The sequence below is a fragment of the Python bivittatus genome, unplaced genomic scaffold (assembly GCF_059951505.1).
Source record: "Python bivittatus isolate LINGU-HERP-01145 unplaced genomic scaffold, Pbiv_v1 ctg000020_np1212, whole genome shotgun sequence".
Taxonomy (NCBI): Eukaryota; Metazoa; Chordata; class Lepidosauria; order Squamata; family Pythonidae; genus Python; species Python bivittatus.
The window spans coordinates 41,439,068-41,452,926 of NW_028277030.1; the positions used below are offsets into that span (position 1 = coordinate 41,439,068).

A 13,859-nucleotide genomic window follows, 5' to 3' on the forward strand; every position below is an offset into this window, starting at 1 on the left:
GTTGTCTTGAAACAAAAAATATTGCTTCATTTGTCTTAAAAACATTGCTTGGTATTCTATTTCTGCATTTCAGTTAATCTGATTCCATTGATTGCATTGTTTGCTATAATACCAAGCAGGAACAATTAAACAATTGTAGGTGATGTGTGAGAACTCTTTCAGAAAATATACATGAAGATGAAATATATAAAGTCAGAGGATCCATTAAGTATATCTGCCTGCTTCTCACACAAAATCTTTAATTCTGTTGATCATTTGACCATATTCAAGTGTCTTTGGCCAAGAAATTACTGATTTTATAGACAACATTCTCAGGTAAGCTTTTTCTAAGAGGGAAATGAGGAACATGTTCATCAGTCTTGTGTCTCTTCAGTAACTGAATCATCTATATGAGATGAACTGAGAATAAGAACTCCAGCTGGCATCAGGCACTTGGAATAGCACTCAAAATATTTATACTTTTTTGTTCCTATTTGGTCATTCAGAAAGAATCACAGGATGATTATGGGGTCACTCTCTCTTTGTGTGCATACATACATGAATACACACACAAACATACATATCCATATACATGCATGCTAAAATTACATCCTTAAATACAGGTTTTATTTGTATCTCCAGATAGCGACTATGACAAAGGGTTTTGGGATTTTTTGTTTTGTTTTGTTTTTGTGTGGTCTTTTAAGACCAGAACACAAATCTTACTAGATGTTTGAGGAATGCTTTTGCCTTTTTAAACTAGGCTTTAGTGAGTGGGGACATATTGTCCTTGATTCCTCCCCTGTTCTCTTGGACTACAGTTCCTGTTACATCCAAATGAGGGAATGGTCATTTTAAATTATTATTTGATCTGAATGTAACAGTCTGCTTCTTCAGACAAAATTAAATCTCAGTTCCCTATATTAGACATGATGGAGAATTATGATTTAAAAGGACTAGACTGCAATGTCAACCCTAGCATATGATAGCAGGAATCCATATGTGGGAGTATACATAGGCCTATTGCACCCTCCCAACTTAATGACCACTCATTTATTAAACTGAGACAGTTATAATTGAACTCACCTAAATTGCTACATCACTATGAAATTAGAAATAGAATGTGCCTGTGAACCCTAGAAAGTGGCTTAAATTGTACATTTCTGTGCCATAGAAAACTAATCTCTGAAAAGCATTTCTCATTCTTACATGTTGGAAGCCAGAAAGAGAACAAGTACTCAATGATCAAAAACAGTATATGTCCTGTAAAAGAAACTTATATTCCTTTTACAAATTCAGGCCATAAAAGTGCTTTTCCCTTTGCTCATATTATTGTAACTGCTGCAATGAAATGGAACTTGATCAAAAGAACTGTGAGGTGAATAATGAGTTGCTTCTGCTATAGTTCATCAGAGCTGATTTCAATTTTTTGTTCCAAATTCTATTACAAAAATCACATATCTTCCAATCCCTCTTTTTCTTGATGAAATTTCCTTGCTCCAACACTGGGAATTGAAGGCTTCCTTCTATATAGTTCATTTATTTCCCTAGACAATCATTATAGGAGTCAGGTAGAATTTTTGACTTCAAATGGATATGAAATTGGTATTACAACATTCCTCTTCCCACAAGGCTTGCAATTTGTGACACTGCTCTTTTCTCCAAAAACCTTTCCTTTCTACCCCATCCCTATGCTATACTTATTAATAAGGACCATCTTATATTTCAATACTTCTTTTAAAAAGAACCCTCCCTCCCTTCCTTCCTTCCTGATCACAGTTTTAATTCTCGGGTGCAACCATGATCTGCTCTGCTATGATTATTGCCTTACATGAGTGCACTGAGTATCAAACCAGACCAAACAACAATCAGATTATGAGCTTTTCTTTTGTCCTACACAGGACCAAGATATAAAAGTCCTTCTTTGGAAGTCAACAGATTGCTCGTACATATCAGTATGACAGGTGTGAAGGCAGAGACAATAAAATCTTCCTTCCTTCCTGATAATAATTTGTTATATCAGAAAGGAATTTACTAAGGACAGTTGCAAGGCTGCTTTAAATATCCCATTGGTCTGGGGACCTGGTAGAACATTGGATGTCAAGATATTCTATTATCTTCAGGCCCAATTGATTGTCTCCTGCCTACCCCTATGACCTTCTCCTGTTTGGCCTTTCAGAGTTTTACAAGGTAAGCAAGAGGTCTGGTTGAAAGGCAAGTACAGTGATGCTTATACTGAATTTTCTTGAATACTTGATTGAACGCTCTCCCATGGGACTGTCAGATTGCAGCTATAGACCCTATTTCATCCAGAATGAAATCATGTGTATAATTCCAGAATAACTATGATGGTTTATTATAGTAAAGACAATAGGCATCTCAATGGCCAACTTCATGTGCTACCAACTAAAAGACCCTGTGGAATTATTCCATGGTTCCCCTTCAGTGGACTGTATGTGATAAAGAAAATGATGGAAGAAACAATAATAAGAAATGACAGATTTACAACAGGAAGACCATTCCTCATCAGTATCTAATGTTAAAGGAATGGTCATTACAGTCAAAGGGACTACTTGTTGAGTAAAATAATCATTTGTGTTATAAATACTTACCTTTTGTTTTCACTTCTGCATTAATAAAAAACAGGCAATTATCAGAAACAATTTAAAATCAAATTAAATTTCATTTAAAACACCTTGAGCAAGCCTACTGGCACATTAAAGACTAACCATGTTTGTGGTATGAACTTTTGTAGACAAGACATTACTATAGTTTATCTGCTTCTCAGATGTTAAGTAAGTAGCAAATGTAGACTTCCATGTATTTAATCTGATTGCTGTCCTTTACTGTGCCAACAACTATTTTTCAGCATGTTCTTGGTACTTTTAAAAAGCATGCTAAGTATTTGAGGAAAGTGCTGCCCAAACAAAGCATGGCAAACTCTATGAATACAATGCCCCCCAAATACACAAAGATATACTCCTAAAAGAAATCAGCTGATCTAATAATTCTAATAAGATAACAGACTGGCATGATTTGTTTGGATTAGTATCATTTTCATGGGAAAACAATTAGTGAAATTGGGGCAAATTTTGAAAAGTAGTATTTGGTCATAAGGAGAAGGCTGCAAATGAAGGCCAAATGAGGTAGTGATGAAGGGAAATCATTCCCAAATTTTGCAGTATTTTCTTTCTTTATATCAATGCAGCTGCAAGTGTTCACTAATTGGCAGAAGCAGCAGCTGTTGCTATTAGGCTCGGATGGGTGAACAGGGCATACATATACCCATATTAATTATACCCTCTGGAGGCAATTTCAGTTAGGAAACACCATACCAGAAAAAGGATAAGCTCTTCCCTCTGTTTTATTTCTTTGATAAAATTAAAAGGCCTCTGTGGATATTTTAAGTATAAAAATGCCTGGAGATCTAATAATATACTTGCCATATCATGCCTAATTTTACTCCCAAGTAAAAGAGAAACAAACCATTATTGAATCACTAAATGTCAGCAGTTTGATGCAAAGCAAAACATATTAGAGATGCCTTTTTAAGTGATTTCATTACCTGGCAGTCATATTTGCTATGATATTCCAATGTTACAAATGATTCCACATGTACATTTTCAAGACACTATGGCCAAGTCAGTTTGTAAAAGAAAATGTTTTGAGCACACATTGTGATTGTTTATTTGTTATGTATGTGTTCTAAGAAGAATCACTGCTATAGTAATGGCAATATTGCTGCCATTTACTTTGTGTGATCCTTATCTTCTGCTAAAAAGTAAGATTGATTGAGTGCCATCAAGTCAGGGTCAACTCTTAGCAATCACACAGATAGACCTCCAAGTCTTCTAAATGTGTACCCATCACTGCTGTAATTGTAGTCATCCGCCTTGTTGCTGGTCACCCTCTTCTTTTCCCTTCATCTTTTCCAGCATTATAGACTTCTCAAGAGAGCTAGGTCTTCACATAATGTGTATGATATTTGAATGTGGTCATTTGTGCCATGGGTGAGAATCCTGCATTGATTTTATAATCCATTTGTTTGTTTTCTTGACTATCCATGGTATTCTCAGGAATCTTCTCCAACACTAATGTTCAAAAGTATCAATAATCTTTCTATCCTGTTGTTAGAATCCAATTTTCACTTCCATGGAGAGTCACAGAGAAGACCATTGCCTGCACAATTCATTGATCTTCATAGGTATAGCAATCATGTCTGGATATCTTTTCTAAGATCTACATAGTTACCCCACTAAGTGCTAATCTGTGGCATATTTCTTGATGGCTGGTTCCTTTACTGTTAATAGCCTTCCAACTTAGTAATAACCAGAGTACTTATCTAACTTCACTAAAGGTTCTTATAATAGTGAATATCTTCTAAGGTATCTTGGATGTTGGCATTTCTACTACACAGAATTTCAGTACATTCCATCCTTTTAAAATCTTTTTGGAATTGGTTATCTGCCCATTGGCATCCTTTGGCATTCTGATTCAAGATTGGAAGCTCCTTCAGAGTTTGGAGATCTTTTAGAATACTTTCCTTATTTTGGGGGGTCTGTTTCCCTCTTCAGTGTCTTTACAGATGTCATTGTAATACTGTTTCTTAATTCTAACAGCTTTCTGAAATTCTTTGTTAAATGCCTTCCTGAGATCTTTGTCTTTCTCAGCTGTGGCTTCTCTTCTTGGCTATTTGCACCATTTGTTCTGACATCCAGTTTGTTATATCCCCTATTCCTATGTAGTTCTGTCTTTGCAGCTTTTTATTTTCTTTTCCTGCGGGGCAACATCAGCAACCAGACATCCCCAAAATTTTCAGGTAGCCACAACATAAGCACCATTAGTGCTCTAAAAGACCTCATGTCTTCCTCAGTAGCATGTTGAGTGCCATCTGGACAGAGGGGCCGTCATCCAACCCTCTGTTATCAGTCACTTTAAATTGTCTATCCATGAAGTTTTCTTGGTAAAATACAGGAATGGTTTACTATTGCCTTTTCCCATGCAATATGAATTGATCTCTTTGCCATTGTCAGTAAAGTGATCATCTGCCTCCAGCATCTTCCTGTATCAGTGCTGCCCTATATAGTAGGTGGCTGCTTGTTTTAGCTGCGCAGCTGGGATGACCTTCGTGCCTTGGGTGACCCTCTAGGTAGTATATACTCCTGGTGTTCTTCACTCATTTCTCCCAGGAACATTCCCAGTATAATGATGTGGCAGCATAGCTGGACTTGAGGAGGAAATAGCAAGATGAGTAGCCATATAAGTTGTTTAAATAAATAAACAGATATATCAGAGTATACTGGGTTTGCACTTTACACTAAATTGCTTAACAATAGCACAATGAATAAATCACAGTTGGCTGGGTCCACTGTCCTGTCCTGTGTGGGTACAAGAACTGAGGGGGGGAGGGGATCATCTAACGAAGGTAAAAAGCCAGAAAAATCAGTACTATGGAGATGAGGGAGTTAAACAGTTATCCAGGTGATTGGGCAAACTATTAATAGTTCCTCCACCTGTTCCTGAGAAGTGTTTAGTGTAGCAGATACAGTTCACAGATTAGCTAATTCTCCCTGTCTCTATCTGCATACCTACCCATTTGACTGCAATTAATCTTTATATAAACCCAAAGCACCATGGTACAGTTTAACAGACTGAGTTCATCTGAAGTGCAGTCACAATGTATAACCCCATGCCTTCATTTCCTAAATAAGAAGAACCATATCATTTGACCCCAAGTTATATCTGTCAAAATACTTTTTTTTTCAAGTCACCATTCAACCTAGGTTTTTCAAATTCTTCTTTCTCCTCCTTGATTCTTCTACTTGTCAACTCACATTATAGAGAGAAACAAGACAAACTCTTTAAAGACATTCCCCATGATTAAACAGCAGCAGCAGGCAAATTCTTCACACAGCATTTCAGTGTCAACAGGATTAATAATAGATAATTGCAATACTAAGATACAAGATTTAAAACAATTATACACTTACAATCCACATAAAAATGGGTACACAGACACTCCACAAACACTGAAGTTAAAGAAACCTCACATGACATTGTAGGTGATCCTCTGGGGGAGATGGGTGGCATACAAATTTAACTGATTAATTAATTAATTAACTAATTTTGAATTTTGTAGTAGGCTCTTGGGTCATGAGGGAAGTTGAGGTTTTGGAGTAGATGCATCTACACAGCCTATACTTGCTGAATAACAGGAGCGACAAGGACATAGAACATTGTGCATTTGTAATGGCACCCCATAAAACTGGTTCTATAACAGATGAAGGTCTCAAGCATAATGCAATATTAGTTCATAAAAAAGTTTACAAAATTTTCTAAACTGCTTAAGAACCTTGTGTGGGCATCATATAGCTTTTTATAACCAGGTACTATATTTTGGGGGAAAACATCTGATGGATCCATCTAGCTATATGGTGAAAGAGTCTAAAAATCAGCTTCCTATCATCTGACTGTGGTTTGGGCATAAACCTCAAACAGGGTAAATATATGCCACAGGAGGCAAGACTGCTTTCCCTATAAGAGGAAAATTAGCAGATACAACTTTCCAGGCCAACATGCCAATATTCTTCTTCTATAAAACTCTTAAAAGTATGGGACTCTGTTTTTGTCACTACTGAAGCTGAGAACAAGGACTAATCTTGGCAGTGGCTAATGTTATTAAAAATGTGGGGTGGGGGGTAATGTGTTTAAATATTGAGGCTTGTATAGGAATGGGGAAAAGAATGCATTCATAAGAATGAGCTATGGCCAAATAGAGTAGACAAGGACTATCCTAACTCCCTTTCCTATTTCTAATGGTACCCTTTCAATCTTTATTTCCATTAGACTTTCTTTCATTTGGCTCATTACCCCTGCTCATTTGTCTCATCTTCTCCTTTCCTTGCTATCTTCCCTTGGCCCACCATTTCACAGGAATGAAAGAGTTGCTAGTGTTCCACAGTGGTTAGCATGTCAGAAGAATACTGGAGAGAGTTGATTCTTCAGTTTGTTTATGCTCTTTTACCCCTGATGATCCATGCTCAGAACAGAAAAGTTTTCACAATCTCTTATTTGTATAATATAAGCAATTTAAATTCCATTTTATCCTCCAAACAAAGAGTTGATTAGAGTAGCTTACAAATTACAAGAATAATCAAACTACTAAAAGCACCTTTCCAATATATCAAGAAATTAAGGGGAAAAAAGGACAGTCGCTTTATACAATTAAGCAACTCTACAGTCTCATGCTTGTTTAAGTAGTATCTTCAGTTGCTTGGCAGAATTCAAAGATGAAGATAATTAACGCGTTTCAAAATTCTTCATTAACAGTTACAAAAAATAAAACTATTCATACTGATATTATAATTAGGACAACACATGAATTTGTGTTGTGTTAAGTATATTTATATACTTAAAAATAAACAATTCAAATTAAGGCTTAAGATTGGAAATACAAAAACATACATATAACAAGAGCAGAAATGTATTTTATCCAAAATAAGTATCATCTGAAATAATATGCCCTTAACAACACTCTACCCTGATGGATTTTAGGCAACTTGCACAGGAAGGGCAACAGTTTGTAGCTAGAATTAGTCACAGAGCAGATGGAAATGAGGCAGAGAATAAGAACTAGCCCTGGCAGAAGTCACAGCTAGATAGGCTCTCTATAAATATAACTGGTGAACTTCGAAGTTCAAGATATATAAGTCCTCACTTTCAGCCTAACATATCTCATACAAAACTATGGTGAGGAAAGAATTGTTTATGCTGCTCCTAGAGGAAGTAATAGATAAACGAAAGAAAGAAAGAAAGAAAGAAAGAAAGAAAGAAAGAAAGAAAGAAAGAAAGAAAGAAAGAAAGAAAGAAAGTTCCTTATAGAGTCATGAAATATAAGTCTATCTTTCAGCAGTAGCTGAGGAGAAGGTATCCTACACAATGGAATCCAAATGGTAAATGGCATTTATAAATTGAAAAACATAAAATAAAACACCACTGCTTCACATTGTGATTATATTTAACTCAAGATGAATACTCTTACTGTACTTGGGCCAGCTGGAGTTCCCTTCATAAACTTAGGGCCATGTATAATTTATCCGTAAGTCTCTAGCCAAGAAGATCTAAATTAAATAATTAATAAATCAATAGTTTTATAGATAATCACTCTGTGGAAATGACAAATTCTCTAAAACTACATTTTTCACAATTCATCTCTGTGAATATTTCTTAGAACATTTTTACATGCTTATCACCCTGCCTTGGTTTTTTGTCACTATAGTAACTGGAAATGAAGTAGGTGTTTACTGCTCTTAGCTCTCAGTTTTACAGAATGTTGTTTTGACAGAATAGGTCTCTATGGATCCTTCATCAATGTCCACAAGTATTGAAAAACCAATTTCAGTTATATGCCTATTATGTTGACCACAGGAGTAAGATAGCAATTGAAATAGTGTTTCAACAACTGTTTTTTTTTCATCACCTTTGGCTCATAAAACATTTTGTATCTTAATAAGCCCACATATAAGAGCACTCAAAACATGTAGAAACAATAAAAACCTGTGTTGATCAGAACAGTTTTCTTAAGTGACCAGAAGTTCAGCATTAATGCAATAACCATATATATTATTTGTAGTTAAATATGTATCAAGAAATACCTTCTCTGCTCAGTAACTTAAAACACAATACACCTTTGCCATTGTTCTCATCAGAAGAACAAAAGAGAAGCTAGGGTGGCTAACTGAATCTGGATTGCTCTTGCCAAAGCATCTTGACAGTACCTTTAATCTACTGACGTATTAAAGAAAAAATAATTATTTTTTTCCAATAATATATTAATATATACACTTATCATTAATACAGTAGGTATGCAATTTAAGAATCTAATAGTTTTTGGTGCATAATTTGGAAATATTTCATAGTCAAAATAAGTACTTTTATATCTATATATAGTGCTATCAAAAGTACCTTTATATCTACATGTAGTGCTATCAAAATATGCAATACCCACTGAAAGGATTGCTTATTTTACTGGACTTTCAAGTTTTTGTTGTAGTTAGAAAAACAAACATAATCAAGGAAAGAAAAGATACTTTCTAGCACTAAAGATACTGCTAGATTGTTATGTCCTCCCCACATGGAGGGACTACTGTACATCACCTTTGCCTTGTAGACAAGAGCAGTACAGACAGTCTCCTACTTACAAACGAGTTACGTTCCAAGAGGCTGTTTGTAAGTCCATTTTGTTCATAAGTCCAACAAGCAAAAAAAAAATAAATGCACAGTTCACACCTTACACAAGTGGCAGCATTGACATAGGTCCTTGCGGAGATGGCGTCGGTCATCCTCTGTAGTTGAAACAGCACTTTTTTCCACCTTCCTGAAGCAGTCCAGTGAACTTTGGGTGGTAGTCTTCCTCTTCTCCTCAAAAATGATGCTGTAGCACTGGATTACATCATGGACAGCTGCAGACAGCTTGGTGAAGCGCTCCACATTAGGGTCCTGCACCTCAAACAGTGATAGCGCTTTCTCAATTAAGCTGAACCCCTCTGTCATCAGCTTGGTCTAGAATTGCTTTGGTGGTTTGATCTCTTCCTCTTCCTCCTCCTCCTGTTTTCGCTGCTGCTCCAACTCGATGAGGTCTTCATTGAAGAGGTCCTCTGTCTGTGCAGCTAGCAGCTCATGAAAGCCTCCCTTCTCCAGGTCAAGCTGAAGCTCCTTGCTGAGGGCAACCAAGTTGCTGATAACAGCCTGCGACTTCCTTTCTGCCACCTCAAGCCCACGAGAGTCTTGAACGAACTGAGGGCATAGACATTTCCATACCCCATTCATGTTCACAGCGATAACCTCACGCCAGGGTGCGTCAATGTTCTTGATGGCTTGTAGATGTCATAGGACTTCCAAAACTGGTGCAAGGTCATCTGTGAGTCCGCTTCAGTTGCCTGGACTGCCTGCCTAAACATGCACCAAAGATAGTATTTTTTGAAGGTTGCTATTACTCCCTGGTCCATCGGCTGCAGGAAGGAGGTGGTGTTGGGAAACAGATACACAACTTTCATGTTCGGATGGAAATCGACCAAGGTGGATGACCCAGGGCATTTTCCAATATCAGCAGAATCTTGAACACAATGTTTTTTGCATGGCAGTACCTCTCACTTCCGGGATGAAAAGGTGGAAAAATCAGTCCTCAAAGATGAGAAGGCTGACCCAAGCTTTCTTGTTAGCTTTCCACACAACAGGAAGTGAGGTTTTTGAGATGTTCTTGAGAGCTCGTGGGTTCTCAGAGTAGTAGATTAGGAGTGGTTTTAGGCTCAGGTCACCAGAAGCATTGCACCTAGCAGCACAGTTAGCCTATCCTTTGCAGCTTTGAAGCCTGGCATGGTCTTCTCCTCCTTGCTGATGTACATTCTGTCTGGCATTTTCTTCCAATAAAGCCCCATTTCATCAACACTGAATATTTGCTGGGGCAAATAACCATCTTCCTTGATGATCTCCTTGAGGGTTTCCAGGAATTCCTTGGCTGCAGCCTCATCTGCACTTGCTGCCTCGCCACTGACTTTCATGTTATGAAGGTTCATACAAGCCTTAAATTGATGGAAACACCCATGGCTTGCAGCGAATACCTCTTCAGCAGCAGCTTCACCAGCCTTCTGTTGTAAGCCATGAAATAAGCTCTTAGCCTTCTCCTGGATCAGCATTAGGTTAAGTGGCACAAGTCGTTGATGCTGGTCTTCGATCCACATGCTGAGCAGCGCCTCCATCTCTTCCATTACTTTTCCTCTCCTCTTTCTTATTATTGTGGATAGTATAGGCACTGAACTTTTCACATGTTCTGTGATCTTGTCTTTGTTCTTAACGATCATTCCAATAGTGGAACGATTCATGCTGTAGGAATGTGCCATGTTTGCCATCTTCTCCCCCCCCTCATTTTCTTTAGTATCTCCATCTTTGTGAGCATCATAATGGATTGCTGCTTCTTCGCACTATCCCCCTCCCCTTCAGGACTCTTGTGCTTAATTGCAGACATTTGCAGTCCACAATTTGCAGTTGCCACTCACCAAACACAACTAATCATGCAAGAAGTCAGGACCAGAAGTCAGAACCAGAAGTCAGGAGATGGCAGGAAAGGGTTAGTTTCTGGCACGCTTTCTCCCGACTTCCAGCCCAACTTCTGGTTCCAGCTCCCAGGTCCATCTTGTTTGTAACAGTGGAAGTTCGCAACTTGAAAGTTTGTATCATACTTTCTGTATGAGTCTTTGCTCTCTACTCAGTAGGCAGTTTTGGATAGAATGGAATCTGTTGCTATTCTACATACTGTTCTGAGTCCCTTTATTACTTACTCTAAGCAGTAGGGAGAGGTTATCTTTTTTTCCTCTAAGAAGGTATCTCTTAGCGCCCCTCTACTTCATGTCATAATTAATCAATTCTGTTGATTTAAACTTTTCTGTATTTGAAGCCACTGAGATTCTCCGTTTTTCAGTTATTCTGTTGGTCCTGTTGTGTGCATCTGAAGTGCTTTTCTAAATAAGACATGTAACATGGGGGCAACAGAGCAGAAAAATGCAATAAAAAGCTCCCATATATACAGTATGTGAATGGCAATTCATAGATCTTCTCTTTCAACAAGGGTAGGTTCTTGTTCTTATGTGAAACTGTGACTACCTGGAGAAGTGCTATAGTAACTTCAGACAACTAGTCCAGCTACATAGATCAAAAGAGGATTCTTTTTCCATCCATTACCCTTAAAAGTGTTTGGACCACATCATCCACTTAAACCCAAAAGAAAAAGCAAGAGATATAGAAAAAAAGAGTATCACCTGGAGATTTCATGGAGTTGGATTTTACTTCTTAAAAAATCAACTGGGTAAAATAAAGCTTATTATGCTGTGCCAAAATAAGTTCCAGCATGTTTTGATCCCATCAGTTGCTCATCTTAGGGGATAAATTGCTCAAAAATATAGCAAGCCTGAGTCAGTCAGATTCTATTGTGCTATTCTTTTCACACTTATCTCTACGGCATACATAATATAAAAGAACCTATAAATCAATGCTTTACCAGTGACTTGAATAGAATGTAGATTGCTATCATAAAGTGGTTATTTGCTATCATAAAGTGGTTATTTGTTCAGTTATTTAGCAGGGTAACATGTCTGGTTTTCATAGAAAGTATGTATGAAAGCTCCATATAAAGGCCACAGCTGGGTTTTTTTAAGATAATATTCCTCCAGATTCTCCAGTTCATTAGCTCAGCACCAGCATTTTATTGTGCGAAGAGCTAAGTAGCTGCCTTTTTCCAGCCCCCTAACTATATATAAAATCCAGCCCCTAAAATATAATATATATAAAACCTACATAATTTCTGCAAATTGACAGTAATGTTATAAGCCCTATGCAGGTGTTCGCTCACAGCATGAATAGGGCTAAAACTAGGAGGAGCTGTGGGCATGCAGATGGTCTGGCTCTGAACATTTCCACATTCCTAAATGTCTTAGTAAACACACAAAGATCTGGATGGGCAATATAAATATTTTGACTTGAAAAATTTACTTAACACCTTATACAGTAGATTTCCTGAACTTGGTAAGCTTTATAGCAGGAGTTCCTAAACTTTTTGTCATCACATCTCCCTTTAGTATAATCTTAACGTACATATCTCCCCTAAAAATCCAAACACCAGAATGAACACAAATGAACAATGAAAGCAATACAATGAAACTCTGGGAAAGGTTCTAACTGTTCTAACTAAAAATCTCAAAAAGATCTCACGAAGCGATGCTCAGGTCACAGCTTTATACATCCCTGTGTCCCTTTCCTGGTTTAGTCCAATGTGTGAGGCAAAAAATATCTTCATAGCATTTTAAAAAGTGTAGTAGAATAGTTTCTAATATTTTTATTTTCCTTTACTCTTTACAGATTAAAGAACATCTTGCAAAAGGACAGAGAACACTGGCTGGTGAAGGAATGTCTCAGGTGACGAAGACCCTTTTGGATTTAACTCAGAGGAAGAATTTTTATGCAGGGGATCTTTTAGTTTCTGTGGAAATTCTCAGAAATGTTACAGATACATTTAAAAGAGCAAGTTACATCCCTGCATCAGATGGTGTTCAGGTATGTGAAACCGTAGTTATAGAACAATATGAAAAAGACATAATCTACTTTACATGCAGAATGGCTCAGATTCAGTTCCTAACATCTCTAGTTAAAAGAAACTCAAAGTATGGAATGGCTTCTAAGATCTTGGAGAGATGTTGTCATCCAGTGTAGATGTTGTCTGGGTTCACTCATCACAGTAAATCATAGATTGTTTTAAGACTGGTTATTCAGTAGTTTCTGTTACTTATTGCTATCATCAACACAAATTGCTCAGTGTTGAACTAGGAAAGCCCTATAAAGCACTGATTTTAAAATCCCACTGGCTCACTCATGTACCCATTATTTCCCATGACCAGAAATTCCCAGCACAGATGCATAGAACAATGCAACATTGTCCTATGCTCACCTTTGAATTACTCACTTTTGTATGCAGACACTACAATAAAGGTCATTTCAGACATAATGATGAAATCCTATTTGAGGATTCAGTCTTGAGCTCAAATTGTCCTTTCCCATTAAATATATCAAACCTCTCCTTGATTTCCAGTTTCAAGAAAGCCATTGTTCACCATTGCTTCTGAATGGATAATCATGCTTTGCACTTGTTCTTTAAATCAAATTTTAATCCATTTCAACTATAGTTTCCTCTTCTGATTTGGAAGACAATCATAAATCACTCTATACAGAAAATACCGAGAGATAGAATGGAACTCAAAGGGGTCGGGGTGGGGAGCAAATGACAAAACATGCATGACAATGTAAGCATGCAAATGCCATGATGTTGAGATGCA

General features: G+C 37.2%; 2 protein-coding genes across 11 annotated transcripts in view; one reads left to right on the forward strand and one right to left on the reverse strand.

The window, feature by feature from the left end:
* ADGRB3 (adhesion G protein-coupled receptor B3) overlaps positions 1 to 13,859 on the forward strand; it is a 498,176-nt gene that overhangs the window by 203,074 nt on the left and 281,243 nt on the right. The window contains exon 10 of the mRNA XM_088137454.1: positions 12,889 to 13,083. Coding sequence (XP_087993580.1) covers positions 12,889 to 13,083 — 195 coding nt within the window. The remainder of the gene's footprint in view (positions 1 to 12,888; positions 13,084 to 13,859) is intronic.
* The window catches only part of LOC148217043 (uncharacterized), a 194,899-nt gene that overhangs the window by 14,759 nt on the left and 166,281 nt on the right, over positions 1 to 13,859 (reverse strand). The window lies entirely within an intron of this gene.